We start from the raw sequence: 17,440 nt of genomic DNA, 5'->3' as shown, positions 1-17,440 counted from the left end.
TGATATCAATATCTTCCTTCACAACATGATCTCTGAGAAAGTGATGACGAATTTCAATGTGCTTTGTCTTCGAGTGCTGAACTGGGTTGTTGGCAATCTTGATGGCGCTTTCGTTGTCGCAGTAGAGTGGTACTTGCTTCAGGTGAATGCCACAGTCTTTGAGTGTTTGCTTCATCCATAGAAGCTGAGCGCAGCAAGATCCAGCAGCAATGTATTCAGATTCAGCAGTGGAGAGAGATACACAGTTCTGCTTCTTTGAAGACCAACATACAAGTGATCGTCCCAGAAAATGACATGTGCCTGATGTAGACTTGTGATCCACCTTGTCACCAGCATAATCAGCATCCGAGAATCCAACTAGATCAAACTCTGAGCCCTTTGGATACCATAATCCTAGTGTTGGGGTGTGAGCCAAATATCTGAGAATTCGCTTCACAGCTAAGTGATGCGATTCCTTTGGTGCCGCTTGGAACCGGGCACACATGCAAATCCTAAGCATGATATCTGGCCTAGATGCACATAAATAAAGTAAGGAACCAATCATGGAGCGGTATACCTTTTGATCGAACTCTTTACCATTGTCGTCGGGACCCAGATGATGTTTGGCTGGCATTGGCGTCGTGTAGCCTTTGCAATCTTGCATTCCAAATTTCTTCAGGCAATCTTTGAGGTATTTCTCTTGAGATATAAAGATGCCGTTGCGTTGCTGACGTATTTGAAGACCAAGGAAGAACTTCAGCTCACCCATCATGGACATATGATATTGCTCTTGCATCATATATCCAAACTCATCAGTGTATTTCTGATTGGTGCAGCCGAAGATAATGTCATCCACATATATTTGGCACACAAACAGTTCACCATCATATGTCTTCGTGAAGAGAGTGGGGTCGAGGGAACCAGGTTTGAAGCCTTTGCTCTTCAGGAAGTCTTTGAGTGTGTCATACCAAGCCCTAGGGGCTTGTTTGAGGCCATACAGTGCCTTGTTGAGCTTGTACACCATATCGGGATGTTTTGGATCTTCAAAGCCAGGCGGTTGTGCAACATACACTTCTTCGTCAATCTTGCCATTGAGAAAAGCGCTCTTCACATCCATTTGATGCATAAGAATGTTATGATGATTTGCATAGGCCAGCAGTATGCGTATGGCTTCAAGTCTAGCCACAGGAGCAAATGTCTCACCGAAGTCAATCCCTTCAACTTGAGTATATCCTTGAGCAACGAGACGAGCTTTGTTTCTGACAACTTGACCATGCTCATCTTGCTTGTTGCGATATATCCATTTGGTGCCTATTATATTGTGATTGTGAGGATCAGGACGCTTAACTAGTTCCCATACATTATTCAGCTCAAACTGTTGAAGCTCTTCTTGCATAGCTTGAATCCATTCAGGTTCCATGAAGGCTTCATCAACTTTCTTGGGTTCAAATATTGAGACAAATGTGAAGTGCCCACAGAAATTTGCTAGTTGTGTTGCCCTTGAACGAGTGAGTGGACCTGGTGCATTGATGCTATCAATTATTCTCTCAATCTGTACTTCATTTGCAACACGAGGATGTACAGGACGAAGATTTTGCTCTTGCTGATCATTGTCATCATTAGAAGGATTGTCTTCAGGATGAGCATTGTCTTCAGGTTGATCATTGTCTTCAGGTTGATCAGGTGCGGAGATGATAAGTTCCTCTTCAGGCTGAGCTTCAGAAGGTATGATTTCTCCAGTTCCCATAAGTTTGATTGATTCACTAGATGGAACTTCATCTAGCACATTTGGCAGGTGCTCTCTTTGCGAGCCGTTAGTCTCATCGAACCGCACATCCACAGTTTCAACCACTTTATAGTGAAAGAGGTTGAAGACTTTGTAGGAGTGTGAATCCTTTCCATATCCAAGCATAAAACATTCATGTGCTTTTGGTGCAAATTTTGAAGTGTGATGTGGATCCTTGATCCAGCACCTGGCACCAAATACTCTGAAATAACTGACATTTGGCTTCTTGCCAGTAAGGAGCTCATAGGATGTCTTGTTCAGAAGCTTGTGAAGATAAACACGGTTGATGATATGGCATGCAGTATCAATGGCTTCAGGCCAGAATTTTCTTGGAGTCTTGTATTCATCAAGCATCGTCCGAGCCATCTCAATAAGTGTTCTGTTCTTGCGTTCGACGACGCCATTCTGCTGTGGCATGTATGGAGCTGAGAATTCATGTGTGATGCCCAAAGTATCAAGATATGTATCTAGGCCGGTGTTCTTGAATTCAGTGCCATTGTCACTTCTGATGTGCTTTATCTTGACGCCATAGTTGTTCATTGCTCGATTGGCGAAGCGTCTGAAGACATCCTACACTTCAGTCTTGTAGAGGATTATATGCACCCAAGTGTATCTTGAATAATCATCAACAATGACAAAGCCATAGAGACAAGCAGTAGTAGTAAGAGTTGAGTAATGAGTGGGACCGAAAAGATCCATGTGGAGCAGTTCGAAGGGTTGAGTCGTTGTCATGATTGTCTTCGAGAGATGCTTGGCCCTCGTCATCTTTCCTGCTTCACAGGCACCGCATAAGTGATCCTTCTTGAACTTGACGCCCTCGATGCCTATGACATGCTTCTTTCTTGCAAGAGTGTGCAAGTTCCTCATGCCAGCATGCCCTAGCCTCCGATGCCAGAGCCAGCATTCTGAAGCTTTTGCTAGAAGACATACGGCAAGTTGTGGTCCTGCTGAGAAATCTACCACGTACAAATCATCTTTCCAATACCCTTCAAACACTAGAGACTTGTTAGATTCCATTAGAACAAGGCAACGATATTTTCCAAACATCATAATCATGTTTAAATCGCAAAGCATTGAGACAGACATTAAGTTGAAACCAAGGGATTCAACAAGCATGACTTTATCCATGTGTTGATCCTTTGAGATTGCAACTCTACCTAGACCCAATATCTTACTTTTACTAGTGTCAGCAAATGTGATGTGACTTTTGTCAGATGGACGTAAGGTTGAGTCCATAAGAAGGCTTCGCTTGCCAGTCATGTGATTGGTACACCCACTATCAATAATCCATTATGAAGCAGCCGGTGTCGTACCCTTGGCACCGCGTGCCATGAAGCGGTAGGTAGGAGCGGAGTAGTCCTTGTCATTTGCATCGGTGTCGGTGACGGAGTCATTGTCTTCGGTGTTGAAGATGGACTTGGCAACGTATGCTGTAGCCAGACTCGCAACGCCAGAATCGGACTCCTCCTCAGACTCCACCTCCGCCTCCTCAGAAGCGGACTCCTCCTCTGAATCCATTTCCTTGCCAACAAACGCACGTGCCTTGCCAGATGAGCTCTTCTTGTGTGATGAAGACTTTGAGGAGGACTTGGAAGAAGACTTTGAGTATTTCTTCTTCTTCTTGTCGTCAGAATCATACTCCTTGCTCTTCTTTTTCTTCTTGTTCTCATTGTCCCACTGTGGACACTCAGAGATGTAGTGGCCAGGTTTCTTGCACTTGTGGCATGTTCTCTTCTTGTAGTCATGAGCAGAAGCTTCATCATTCCTTGAGCTTGATCGTGAGGACTTTCTGAAGCCTTTCTTCTTGGTGAATTTTTGGAACTTCTTCACAAGCATAACAAGCTCCTTTCCAATGTCTTCAGGATCATCAGAACTGCTGTCAGACTCTTCTTCAGATGAGGAGACAGCTTTTGCCTTCAAGGCACGAGTTCGCCCATATTTGGGACCATAGATGTCTCTTTTCTCAGAAAGCTGAAACTCGTGTGTGTTGAGCCTCTCAAGTATGTCAGACGGATCGAGTGTTGTGAAGTCAGGACGTTCTTAAATCATCAGGACTAGGGTGTCAAACGATCTGTCAAGTGATAACTTCATGCTTGGTGATCTCAGTGGCGCCGAGGGCTTGAAGCTCATTTGTGATGCAGTGAGTCGATCAAACGTGAGCTGAACATTCTCATTGTCATTTCTCTTGAAGCGGTTGAAGAGGTTATGAAGGACACTGATTCTCTGATCTCTCTGGGTTGAGACGCCTTCGTTGACCTTGGAGAGCCAGCCCCAGACTAGGTTAGATGTTTCCAGAGCACGCACACGACCATACTGTCCTTTGGTCAGATGACCATAGATGATGTTCTTGGCAGTGGAGTCCAGTTGAACGAACTTCTTGACATCAGCAGCGGTGACACCTTCACCAGCCTTGGGAACGCCATTCTTGACGACATACCATAGGTCGACATCAATGGCTTCAAGATGCATGCACATCTTATTCTTTCAGTAGGGATATTCGGTTCCATCGAAGACTGGGCACGCAGCGGAGACTTTGATTATCCCTGCAGTCGACATAGCTAAAACTTCAGGTGGTTAAACCGAATCACACAGAACAAGGGAGTACCTTGCTCGGATACCAATTGAAAGTTCTAGTGATCGACTAGAGGGGGGTGAATAGGCGATTTTTATGAAAGTCTTCAAAACATGGAAGTTTTGAAGACAAACGATAGAAATAAACCTATTACCATGCATCGGAAGGCAGACTACACTAGGCAAACCATAGTCAAGTATTCAATGGAGTGAAAGCACAATGACTAATAGCAGCTAGGCAGTAAAGATCAGGTAGGAAGATATTGTGAAGCCAATCAGAACAAGCAGTCACTCAGTGAAGACAAAAGATAAAGCAATCATACAATGACTTCACAAGGACCAACAGTAAGTAAAGGGAAGGGAAGGATGAAACCAGTGACCAGTTGAAGACAATGATTTGTTGGACCAGTTCCAGTTGCTGTGACAACTGTACGTCTGGTTAGGGAGGCTGAGATTCAACTCAGAAGACCTCGTCTTCACCTTATTCCCCTTGAGCTAAGGACACCCAGTCCTCGCCCAATCACTCTGGTAAGTCTTCAAGGTAGACTTCCAAACCTTCACAGACTTCGTTCACTGGCGATCCACAATGACTCTTGGATGCTCAGAACGCGACGCCTAACCGGCTGGAGGATTCACAGTCCTCAAGTGTAATAAGTCTTCAGATCACACAGACAGGAAGACTTAAGTGATGCCTAACACTCTCACTACACGACAACACCTAATTGGGGGCAATTAACTGCCGGAAGAAATAGTAGAATAAGGGCAAACCATATGCCGGGAATTTTAGTACTGCCGGTAGAAGTACTTAAGGGCAGAATAACTGCCGGGAGAAGATGAGCAACGAGGGCACCTAAACTGCCGGCAATGACAAACGCTTCTTAGGTCACTCTATCTGCCGGGAGAAGTACCCCTCGGCCCATTATCTGCCAGGGACTGAGTGGTGCAAGATATTGGGCCTAAACGCGCGCTAGCCCCAAGCCCAATTTCCCTTCCCCAAATCCCTCCACCCAGACCCACCGCCGCCACCCAACCACTCCACCGCTATCCCTTCCGAACCCTAGTCCTAGCCACCCCGTTCTTCCTTTCCCTGTGCGCCGCCGCCCCTACCTCTCTTCCTCCATTGACCTCCAATTCGGTGGAAGCAGCCCAGCCTAATCATGGCCGGATCTAGCCGCACTGGTCATCGGTGCTGCCAGATCTGGTCGCCTCCGGGCCTCATCAACGCCGCCCCGGTTGTTCACCTCTCCACCGCCACTTCCCCCATCGCATCTCATCCGTCTCGCCTAGATCCATGAGAGGGTAAGACCTGGAGAGTAGCCGCCTGTCTCCCGAGGAGCTCGTCCCCGGCGGACCCTCCATGGACTTCCTCCATTGTGGCAGATCGACCACGAGCTACATTGACATCGAGCGACATCGAGCGTTCCTCTTCTTCGTGGGGCGTGCACCTTCTGGGGGTCTAGGCGTGCAGCACCTGCTGCTATGGAGGACGGATGGCGCAGTGCTTCTATCATCATCGTCGGGCTCAAATTCCTGTATGTATGGATCAAGATGTCATCCCCTGTTTTTTTCCCTTCCATTTCTGTTTATAGAGTACATCAAGGACACACTCACATTCAGAAAGCACCAATTAAAACTTGTGTATCAAATAACCATTATTGTAGGAGAATTATGAAGTAATTTTCATTTACAAACTTATCTAGTATTCTGATAACGTAATGGAACTTTTACCTTTAATTAACCAATATACATAGCAGTACGCATGGTTTAAGCCTTGAGCATTAGTTCAGTTATGCGTACATTCTGTGAAGGTTTGTTGCTCCAATTTGCCATATGGTGGAGAAACCATATAGTTGAGTTTGTCCTTATCAGCTATAATAGCAAAAGTATATGATCCTATTTCAGCTCAAATAGCCAGTTCTATTTCAGGTCAAAGAGTCAGTTTTAAAAACAAAACAAGAAAAGGGTCAGGTATAGTATACGAGGTGAGATGGAAGATTCTTAGAATTTAGGCCATGTTTCATTTAAAAAAGAAGGCTATGCTATTGATATTTACTTTCAGTTCTTATCCATCTCTCGAAGATAAATATTGCGGGTGAGATTGCCGCCCAAATATGAACTGTTCGGAACCTTCGAACTTGTGCAATGTTCTTCTGCTAACAAAATCTCGAGATTTGGCAATTTTCATCAGTTGTTTCGATTATGCTTCATTATTCAAAATCTTTTGTCTTTGTGATATGTAATCTCGCACCTCATCGGCTTTCTTCTGATACAGAATGGCATGTATTTATATGTGTCTTTGAGAAAAATATTGCATCATCATTATTATATCAGTATATGCCACCGGAGAAAACATAAGGTGCAGTTGAGAATTAAAACAAATATTTTACATTTTGTATTGTGTTTGATTGTCGAAGACTAAAAGTATAAATACCAACTACACTTTACTCGTTCTGTTGCTAACCAAGTAACCATCATTACAGAAGCTGGCATGTTCATTTGAAAAATAGATAAAAGAGGACAAGGGGATACTAGAAGATACAAGCATGTAAGCAATAGTTCTTGTGATTATATTTACCAATGAACATTATGGTTGATTGCTTAAAAATCTTTGCTTCTAATGAAGCTGGAAGTGGATTCTAAGCGTATGGCAGAAGCAGCAATGCGACCAGAAGCAAGGTGGGGTAATAAGCCTTGTACTCACTTACCTCTTTACATTGTTTAGATCTGTGGCTGTCTCACCCCTTGTAAAGTAGTAATTTTTGAAACCGGTTTTCTCCAAGGCATTAGTTGCACCTTTCTTATACATGTGTATCCTGTATATTAGCAAAAACTGTGAAATAGCATAATGCCGTGTTGGAAACTTGGAATTCACGATTGCACTTAAAATGGTCGTTATCTTCATGATAGCTCCAAGCTTTATTCTAGAAGCGTACTTTAGTTAGATACTGTCAACTCATGTTGATTCGGAACTTGAGTGTAGCATGATGAAAAATCGGAAGTAGTATGCTACTTTTGCTTGGTAGAAACATGACTTGTCCTCTTGGCACAGTATACATCTCATTGTACTGCCAGTGCATTTCATTGATTGATTGATTCCAAGGCATTCCTAGTAAATAGTATAGCAAAGCTTAATCACCAAATTGGCACACTGGCGATCAATGTTGATTATGAAGGTAGATTTATTTCAATCTGAAAGAAGAACCTTGCATTAATTGAAGCATCATATGCAGCCTCTGAACTATGGCAAAGTTCACAGTTTTTATTTATGCCTACACTAGAAAATTACTTCACTGGTTATACACCATCAAACCATAATACAGTTATATCTTGCAGCAATACTTATATCAGTAATGACATCACTCAGAATTAAGTGATGGCTATATGTCTCGTGACAAGTTTGACAATGACCTCAAGATCAGCAATATGCTCCTGAACTGGTACCTTATGCATGATTCATAAGTAACATAGATTGGGGTTAACCAACACAGGTGGTCAGTTCTTTGCTCGATGAACTTCTCGTGCCTACTTTGTTATTTCTTTGCAATTTCACCCTTCTTGATGTAATCAGATTGGTATTGTATATGAGCCAAAGTTAAAAATTGTTTTTAGTCATAAACAGAGTTGATATATTTGCTTTTACTTCTCTGAGTTACTTTGATGCCAGCTTTCATAGTACTAATTGATCTATTTCTTTGCATAACTATATCATGTATAATACTCCCTCCATCCCATAATATAAGAGTTTTTTGACCTCTTATATTACGGGATGGAGGGAGTAGCTTATAAGATGCATTGATTTCTGTTCTTGTAGCCGGCTATGACCAATGTATGCATAGGTCCAGAATTTGTGAATACTATAAAGAAAACTATAGTATCTTGTCTACAAGATTATATATTGTAATTCTTATGTATATTGTTGCAGGTTTCTCAAATATACACAAGTTTCTGGACGTTTGAAGATCTACAAGTTGCTGGATGTTTGGACGATCTAACAAGTTGGTGGAGTGATAATATATATTACCTTCATCCCAAATTACTTGTCTTGGACTATAACGTGTCTAGATACATCCGTATCTAGACAAACAATTTGGGACAGAGGGAGTATGTAATATGCCTTGTTTGTTGAGCTTGGAGATGTTGTTAAGTTTCACTTTGCCATTTTGGTGGTTGTTTTGGCACAAAAGCCAGAGAATTCTCATTTTGATTGTGCCACAATTTCTTTTCCTAGAAACCGATGTACTTTGCATTGTGGCACAAGGTTATGTATTTGATTCGTTAATGTTATTGAATGAGACCTTGCATGTAACATTGATTAAAGTGTATGTATAACTTTTGTGGTCTGTCCTGATTTGCCTCAACATACTGATTGTGTATTAAAATTAGGGATGTGTTGCATAGCTTGTGAAACAACACGTGTGATGGCAGAATACACTGGTCACGGCAGGCAAACTGCCAGGTAAACGTCTTTGCATAGGCAGTCAAACTGCCGGTAAGATGTAGTTCCTACTATGTGAATAACCTGCCGGGAAAAAACAAACTGCCGGCAAATACACTAGTCATGGCAGACAAACTGCCGGGAATTGTTTATCTGCCGGGAGAAGTAATCCCCGGCAGCCGTTCTTGTGGCAGTTCTATCTGCCGGGAGAACCACTGTCCCGGCAGTTTGTCTGCCCTTTAAAGAGCCTTCTCCCGGCAGTTTTACTGTCCTTACATCAGTGTTGTGGTGTAGTGTCTTTGACTCTGGGTGTTTAGGGATTTATCCTCGCAAGGAATTCTCTCTCAAAGGCTTCGAGGTGGGTTGCTCTCAAACGACAAAAACCGTGCACTAACTCTGAGCAGCCAACCGTTTATGGTTGTAGGGGTGGGCTATTTATAGCCACTAGGCAACCCGACCTGATTTGTCCGAAATGACCCTTGGTCACTAAGAAACTGACACGTGTTCCAACGGTCAGATTTCAAACACACACGGCAACTTTACTTGAGTTACAAGCAAAGCTGACTTATCCAACTCTGGACAAGATTTGCTCTCATAGTCTTCACTCGAAGACATAGGATTTTGGTTAAGCATCACTTCAGTCATTCTGACTGGTTCACTTGGACCCCACTTAACAGTACGGTGGTTCCTATGACTCAACAAAGAAGAAAAAGAACGACGAAAGAACTAAGTCTTCGCGCTCCATAGTCTTCATGCGATGTCTTCTCTTGTCATAGTCTTCAATGTGAATGTCTTCACATACCACCTTTGACTTCAATGTCTTCTTACATTTTTAGGGGTCATCTCTGATAGGAAAACCGAATCAATGAGGAACTTCTACCTGTGTTATCCTGCAATTATCACAAACACATTAGTTCCTCAACTAGGTTTGTCGTCAATACTTCAAAACCACCTAGGGGTGGCACTAGATGCACTTACAATTTTGCCTTCGAAGCCTTCCGCTGTTATCTTCATTAGATGGCCTTCAGCCATATTATTGTAATAGTACTCTCTTTTTTAAGATATTCAATGTAATAAGTGTGTGATTGCACTCTGTTATAAAACCTTCAAATACTGTGTGTATCAGCATTACCAATTCAGGGATGACACTTATGCACAGATATTTGACCGTTTGAGGTCGGATCGCTACAGTTTCCTTCATCTTCTGCTCTCTGCTGGCTTATGGCATGCCCACTCTCTCTTACTTATCTTCTCGCCATTGTACCCTCTCTTGTAATGTTACAATAAGCTGTCAATGGAATTGAGCACCTGTCGGTGCCTTGCTTTGTTAAAAAAAAGGTTTACAGAGTCAGAAACGGTATGTACATGGCTAGGAAAGCGACTATTGATTTGAGAATGTTTCTTGTCATTGGCAGTGCAAAGTATTCCATCTAACCCAAGACTAAGATTTTATTATCCCAAATGCTAGTGTACGCTTGAGCTTTTGCATGTTTGGGCGCACGCAAAGACGAGTGGTGTCTCAGTCTAGGATGGGCGTGTTAAGTAAAAAAAAATGAAGGCAAATTGTTTGCCTCATTCATTGATTAAGCAAAAGGAAATTACCAAGTTAATTGATTGAAAACCGACACAAACTGCTGAGTGGCACTCATGAGTGGCACTCATGTAATACCCCAAACACAACTCAATGACAAGATCGCACACAGGCGTCATTGCCCTTCCTAAATTCCGAGCAAACTGACTCCGACTTCATCGAAGACAAACATTAACCCATTCCTCGCCGTGAAGACAGTGCTGAAACATGAGAAGACCAATGCCAGAACCAGAAACTCAGCCACCCGCACCGAGAGTAGCACAGCTCCAGTTTCTGAAACACTCCTATCCCATCGGTTTTTCACCTGTAGACGAAGGGGAGCAGGAAGCTGAGGGCACGAGTTGGTCGTAGCGGGAGGCGACAAACTGCAGGGGTATTATTTCCAAGTAGTAGCTCATAGGAACGGAATGATCTTACACCTGCATTCCACCGGTTTATTTGTATGAGCATGTAAAAGTACTCCGGTTGGTTTCAAATCTCCAGTTGCCGTTTCTGTCACCAAAATGCATTTCTGTATTGTTTCAGCCAAACAGGACTTTACAAGCAGAAACAATTACAAGGGAATATTCGAAAGTTCTGTTGGTGGCCGGTAAAATACCTTTGTAAAAAGTTTACATGGGTATATACTTCCAGAGCTCACAAGCTCTCAGTTAGATCATTTCTGACGTCCACACACCTTTCTTTTCTTGTTTCAATGATGACAGATATGTGGATGACTCGGTAAAAAGGACAATGTAACAAGATAACATGAATTTTTGTTCACCCATCTAATAGGGAGAACGATCCAAGTCGAGCACAGGCAAGTCAAGAGGGATACTCACGAGGATAGAAAAACTACCAAAATAGGCCATTGCCGCCTCAAACTACTTGACCTCCTCTTTTCATATTAGAGGATTTTGAATGGCCACATCGACCATTGCAAGAACATCTATGCTGGTTTGACCATGCAGATTATAGCGTAAAGGCCCACACCAAGCTCAAACCATAGGCGACGAGCCTAACATTCTTCAAAAATCTTCGATAACTAGCTCCTGGCCTGAAAAACCAAAAACAAATTTTGTGAACAGAATAAACTTTTCTACAAAGTTTAACGTGCATATAGCCCAGAGTTCACATTCTTTGACTAAGGTGTCCTGTTGGAAATTCAACTAGGAGTATATGTATTCATAATATCTTCAAGTAAATTCAGTTGCAGGCACAGAAAATTGCTAGGTGGGTTTAAGTTCATATACAAGAACTTCTAGAAAGCTCGCTAGAACTCATGATGTAGGCGCAAAACCATCCCTCAGAAAAAGAAAAAACACAGCTGTGGGCGTAGCATGCGCTGGACAACTTCACAGCTCTACCATGATTGAATGGACAATGAACCAACTTTAGTCAGAAAATTGTGTTAATAACACCATGAAATTCACTACTTGCAAACATGACCACTCGGGCAACAAGAAACACTGTAGAAATGAACTAACAGAGCCAGTGCCACAGGCCTATATAGGGACTTATTTTAGACGGGAACGCATACAAACATGGCCCAATATAGGAAATGTAATAATGCCGTCACAAGTGGATGCCTAGGGTCGCCTCACGCTGCATTCTGCCCCTACCTCATATGGTGCCTTTTGCATTGAGGTGTCCCCATGGGTGGTGCGATCTCAATAGTTGGTGTGGCTTACATTTGTTTTGAATATATGCCATACAGGAAACAGCAAGCACAAGCATACTCTTCCAATAAATCCAAGATGTAACAAGAGATTTGAATAAATCCATAAGATGTAACAAGAGATACTGAACTGGTACTTACGCTGCAAGTTGGGATGCCGAAGATGACTCGACATTTATCATGGTTGCCCTGGTCGAAGAAGTTTACATGGACCTTATAGAAGAGATCACTAATACCGACCTCATGTAATTGATATTTATTGAGGGCATGCCAGTTTTGGGGTAGCCTATTTTCGCAGCAGCAGCATGATGACATGGAAGTAAGCACCCCCCCACCACAAACACACAAGCATCGAACCACTTAAGGAACAGATTTTTCCATCTTGAGAAGTGAGCAAGAACATATCAAAACATACATCCCAGAATGGAGATTAATCCCCACCCCTTCCCGGTTCAGTGAAACAACAACAGATATTTCATATTTGAGTACTAAGATCGATGTAGAAGTCCAACATCAGGTTACTTCTTGAGCATTGACTCAAGGAGAAGAGACAAAGTGGGCAGTTTTGGCCATCTAGAGATATAACCAAGACAAAATTAATTCAAAATATATATTTGAGAATTGAGAAATTTTTACCATGTCCAAGAATACACTTTTTATCAGTAGAACCAAATTTTTTAACTTTTAAAATTTGGATAAGAATTCTAGCATTCACTTGAGAAGGTGAGGCGCGATGGGCCCATTTTGGCCACTTAGAGAAGCAATCAAGAGAAACACAAGTCAAAACATAAATTCAAACATTCAGATTAATGTGGAAATCCAACATCACATTACTCCTTTTAAATTAGTAGAAGCATGGTTTTTTTTGTATCAAAATTTGGATCAACCTCAAGCATTCACAAGGCAAGACACAATAGGTCGGTTTGGCTATTTAGAGCGTAACCAAGAACAAAACAAGTTAAAACACACATTTGAGAATTGAGATTAATGCCAGGTACAAAGATTATGTTACCAGTTGAACCATGTTTTTTTTTTACTTTGAGATTAGGGTAGGAGACCTAGCATTCACTCAAGAAGGAGAGCCGGGCCAGGTAAGGTTTGACCAGTTAGACAAGTAATCAAGGAAAACAAGTCAAAAACATACATGTAAGATTAATGCCAGGATCCAAGACTGCAATTAGAATACTTAATTTTATCAGTTGAGCCATGCTTTTTGTATTTTGTGAAATTTGAATCGGTCTTGCGTTCACTCAAGGAGGCAAGGCGTAGTGATTTGGGATTAAACTCCGGTGATGTCTCATAAATCAGCTGAACTATAACATCCTAACAAAAAAGGAGCCCGATATTATTGGGCGTAGCCAGGCTTGGGTGGAGACAGAGAACTCCACCATAAGCATTACTGAGTGTTCTAGCAGCAACCTGACACATGAGACATTCAATCGCCCACGTGCGGAAACAACATAAATTCCATGGGGACATTCATCAATTGAATGAACAGCACAAGAAAACTTAAGAGTACGTACCGAGATAGGTCCGGCCGCCGGAGCGGCGGCGGCGGCGGCGGCTGCTGCTGACGGAGCAGGCGCATGCAGGAGTTCTCCTGATCTGGCCAACGGGTGGTAGGTTTTCTTGAGAAAGAATCGCAGGGGGCCATGGCTAATCGACCGATGGGCGTACAAACTACGGTTCCCTGTGAACAAAGCGGGCTAACAAATCTTCGACTCCTCAGAAAGTTGACGTGGGTGTTGTTGGGATGGATCGAATTGTCTGTGCCGCTGCAGATTAATCATACGCGAAACTGAACCTGACCAATAATCCGCCTGCTAGTGGAGCTCCAGTCGTATTAGAATGCCGGATTTGTATCAAGCACGAGAACAGTGGCCATGCCCGCCGCCGCCGAAGGAGTGGGGAATTGGCGAGGGCATATTTCCTGGTTGCGCCAGGTCTCAACAGCTTTTTTCTTTGAGGAACGACAGGTCTCGACTGCTAACTGGGCCTAGGAGGAAAGTCTGTACAATAAAGTGCTGACAGGGCTTTGGGCCGAACAAATCAACAAGGTGCGGTGCCCAAGAGATAAAAAAACCTGTTGATACTCTTGTAAAGATAACATGGTATTGTCTAAAAAAAAGATAACATGGTAATCACCTTGCAATAAAAAGTACTTTAATGTCAAGAAAAAAGTAGTCGTCTGGTAAAATTGAAGGGAAAATGTTCTCCAGAAACATACCTGCATCTAATGATCATATGGCAATTTTACAAAAAAAAAAACTGCGTTTTGTAAATTCCTGGAATTTTTTTTTGTAATAGCCACATGGAAAATTAAGGGGAAATAGTTTCTCAAAAAGCATGATTTTTTGAAAATTTGCTTGTAGTCATCACATAGCCATATTTACCAAAAAAATGTTTTCATAAGACAATGACAAAAAAATACAGAAAAAATGTGAAATAGTCACATAATTAGTCTTGGTATGTTAAAAAAATTGTCGTGGCACATCGTTGTAAGATTGACGAAGTCAGCACTGGCACCTCCGTAGTCGGTGGGAACGTGTCCTCTCAGTAAACGAACATCACCGCTAAGTTTAATTAAATCCAAAAAAATGCGAGCACCAACGCCAAATCTAGGCTTAGTTCTCGGGTGTAGCCTCTAGTTAAAAAGAGTATTTTGGTCGCAATACGTAGTTGACTAGCTACCATGATTGAACATGAATAGATTAGAAGTTTTTTCGTAAAAAGAAGGATACAAAAAATTATATAACGAGATAGTAATAACAGGTATGTATATTCCACGTATATTTCCATGCACGGGGAGGCCTTATACACTTACAAACTTACGGTGAAAGAAACAATGTTGTTACTTCCACGGCTCATTGGCCGAACGAAACATTGAGACGCACATGCGTGCACGCACGCATATTCTTCACACGACCCATCACGCACAAATCAAGCCAGCCCTCAAACACGCGGGGCAAACACACTTGAACACTCGATGTATCATATACCGTAGATAACAGCTTTTGTCGGAGCGGTTGATCATCCAACGGCCCACAACTTACCGAGAGGCGAGAGCTTCCCCAGGAGAACGAGCTCCTTTCACTCCACCGTTGGAAGTTGCTGGTGCGTCGCCGGGACGGTGAAGATGAACTCGTAGACGGCCACGGCGAGGGGCCCGCCGGCGAGCGGGCCGACCCAGTAGACCCAGTGGTTGGCCCAGTTTCCGGAGGCCAGCGCCGGCCCGAAGGACCTCGCGGGGTTCATGGACGCGCCGGTGAGCGCGCCGCCGGCGATGGTGTTGGCACCGACGAGGAGGCCGGTGAGCAGCGGGCCGAACCCTGGCGCGGAGCTCTTGGGGTCGAGGATGGCGGCGTAGATGGTGAAGAGCAGCGTGAAGGTGAAGACGACCTCCGCCACCACGCCCTGGATCGGGCCCACGCCCGCCGCCAGCGCGTGCACCGGAGTGACCTGCAGCGTGACACGCCGGAGCGTGCACAGATCGTCAACAGTGGCACTTACTATTGTGGTAGTAGCTTGAGGTTGTCAGGCTGGCATGCATGTGACAGGTAGGAGGAACGACGGCGACGTACCAGTCCGCCGGTGAGGGCCCTGAGCAGGATGCAGGCGAGGGAGGAGCCGAGCATCTGGGCGAGCACGAAGAAGCCGGCGCGGATGAGGGTGATGTGGCCGCCGACGGCGAGGCTGAGCGTGACGGCTGGGTTCATGTGGGCGCCGGAGATGTGGAACCCTGCGGTTGCGAACACCGCCACCACCAGCGCATGGCCCAGCGCCACCGCGATCAACGCCGCCGACGTGTCGCCTCCGGCTGCGACTGCTTGTCCTGATTAACAATGCACAAAAGAAATCAGCAGCCTGCGGATCCTGAAACGCTGGTTCAACACTGCATTTTCTCAAGACGATCGTGCCATCAAACGGCAAATGCGGGTGATATGGAAGGAACATAATGGAAGGGTATCTTCACGGGAGCACTGGACTGGACATGACAAATCTGAAGCTCTAGGTGGTCGCGACATATCTCTCGATCAGGTGTTCTCTTGATTGAAGTCTATACAATACAGTGCCGCATCACCGACCCAGAGGTGCTTCAAAGCGAGATGACATGCATGCCAGTACTTTATTAACTGAAATTAAGCTTAATATTAACTTTTTTTTGCCGCAACAAAGAGGGAGAAGAAACTTGACAACTCAATAATCCACATGGTGACGTGCGAGCTTCGTAAACCAATATAATATGCAAGCATTGGTGCTGTAAATTTTGAGACTTCGACGTGGCAAGGAACCCACCGCTCACAACCTACTGGTTCTACTCTGTCACTTTCTATCTCAACCGATTCCTCAGACGCCTTCTTTGTCATTTTTTTACGATATCCAAACTTCGCGCAGGTGTTTCCATTTTTCTAGGGGCAAAACACACGTGTCGTCCTGTAATTGGTAGGTGTGTGTGCCCCACCTAGTTGTATAACCAACTAAACAAAGTAATAGAAAAATATTGAACGGTTGATTCAGGGGCTGTGCACAGCATGCACGGAACGAACGGATGTAGCCGGCATTAAAGTGGGCGGAGGAGCACTGCCCGCACGTACCTCCGACGATGGCGGAGCCGACGCCGACGAAGACGAAGAGGAAGGTGAGGACGAGCTCGCCGAGCACGGCCCGGAGGCAGCCGGGGTCGGACGCCTCGCGGCGGTGGCCCAGCGCTATCTTCGGCATCTTCGATCGATCCCTGGGGGGAGGCGCCTGTCGATGATCTTATCAGCGGATGGCCAAGACAGGAGCAATCGATCGGTGGATGCCGAGCGCGCTGGATGTTTGTGTCTTTGTGTGTGCTCGTTCACTGGGGGACGCCGGCTATATATAGGCAGGATATATTTTTGTACGGGGGATTTAATTTGGCAAGTCAAAAGGCTATAATGGCGCGCCTCAAATATTCTTCTTCCATGCGGTGCAAAAGAGCTGTGCACGTACGACGTCAGCTGGAGCATGCAGGTGCACTGCACACAGGTCACGCCTGGTGTCTTCCCTGTTGCAGTTGCAGATCACAATGGTAAAAAGTTTTTTTTTTTGAAACTACAATGGTAAAAGTTTGGAACACGTAGGTCCTCCTCTCCGGCCAGCCCGTTTGATTTGTAAGTAACTAGTACAAAAACATGTACATATTTTTTCTGTCAAAAAATTACCATTGCAAGGTAGGGCGTGACTGTACTTTGCACATGGGCCAACCAACTTAACATGGTGAATTGATCGTTGCTCAGATGGTCGGTGGAACCAATCCATCAGATTTCAAGTTCCTAGACTTTACTAGTGCTCGCATTTTTCTGGATTTATTTTTAAGCTTTCTGGTGAGGAGGAGACGTTTCCTTCGACTACGATGCGTATTTGGTGACTTTGTCGATTTCAAAATGTTGTGTT

At 44.1% G+C, this 17,440-nt stretch overlaps 1 protein-coding gene and 1 long non-coding RNA gene across 2 annotated transcripts; both read right to left on the bottom strand.

Annotated features, from left to right (window-relative positions):
• Positions 1-11,097: 11,097 nt before the first annotated feature.
• Positions 11,098-13,996, bottom strand: LOC125543381. The gene is made up of 2 exons (XR_007298412.1): positions 13,543-13,996; positions 11,098-11,398 (listed from the first exon to the last, which is right to left on the bottom strand). It is a non-coding gene; the product is annotated as an uncharacterized LOC125543381 (long non-coding RNA).
• A 783-nt stretch (positions 13,997-14,779) lies between these two features.
• LOC125543380 (probable aquaporin TIP4-2) lies at positions 14,780-16,870 on the bottom strand. Its single transcript, XM_048706708.1, has 3 exons — positions 16,615-16,870; positions 15,601-15,851; positions 14,780-15,478 (listed from the first exon to the last, which is right to left on the bottom strand). Exons 1-3 carry the CDS (start codon positions 16,739-16,741, stop codon positions 15,110-15,112), a joined length of 747 nt encoding a protein of 248 aa, XP_048562665.1. The 5' UTR covers positions 16,742-16,870; the 3' UTR covers positions 14,780-15,109.
• Between the last annotated feature and the right edge of the window lie 570 nt (positions 16,871-17,440).

The sequence above is a fragment of the Triticum urartu genome, chromosome 3 (assembly GCF_003073215.2).
Source record: "Triticum urartu cultivar G1812 chromosome 3, Tu2.1, whole genome shotgun sequence".
NCBI lineage: Eukaryota > Viridiplantae > Streptophyta > Magnoliopsida > Poales > Poaceae > Triticum > Triticum urartu.
The sequence above is the reverse complement of the archived record's forward strand: the minus strand, read 5'-3'. Positions and strand labels throughout refer to the sequence as shown.

Excerpts from the sequence above, each read along its gene's own strand:
- LOC125543380 (XM_048706708.1), bottom strand. The coding sequence starts at position 16,741 with ATGCCGAAGATAGCGCTGGGCCACCGCCGCGAGGCGTCCGACCCCGGC. Across the intron at positions 15,852-16,614 it reads CGGCTCCGCCATCGTCGGAG|GACAAGCAGTCGCAGCCGGA; the intron begins GTACGTGCGGGC and ends ATTGTTAATCAG. Across the intron at positions 15,479-15,600 it reads GGGCCCTCACCGGCGGACTG|GTCACTCCGGTGCACGCGCT; the intron begins GTACGTCGCCGT and ends GTCACGCTGCAG.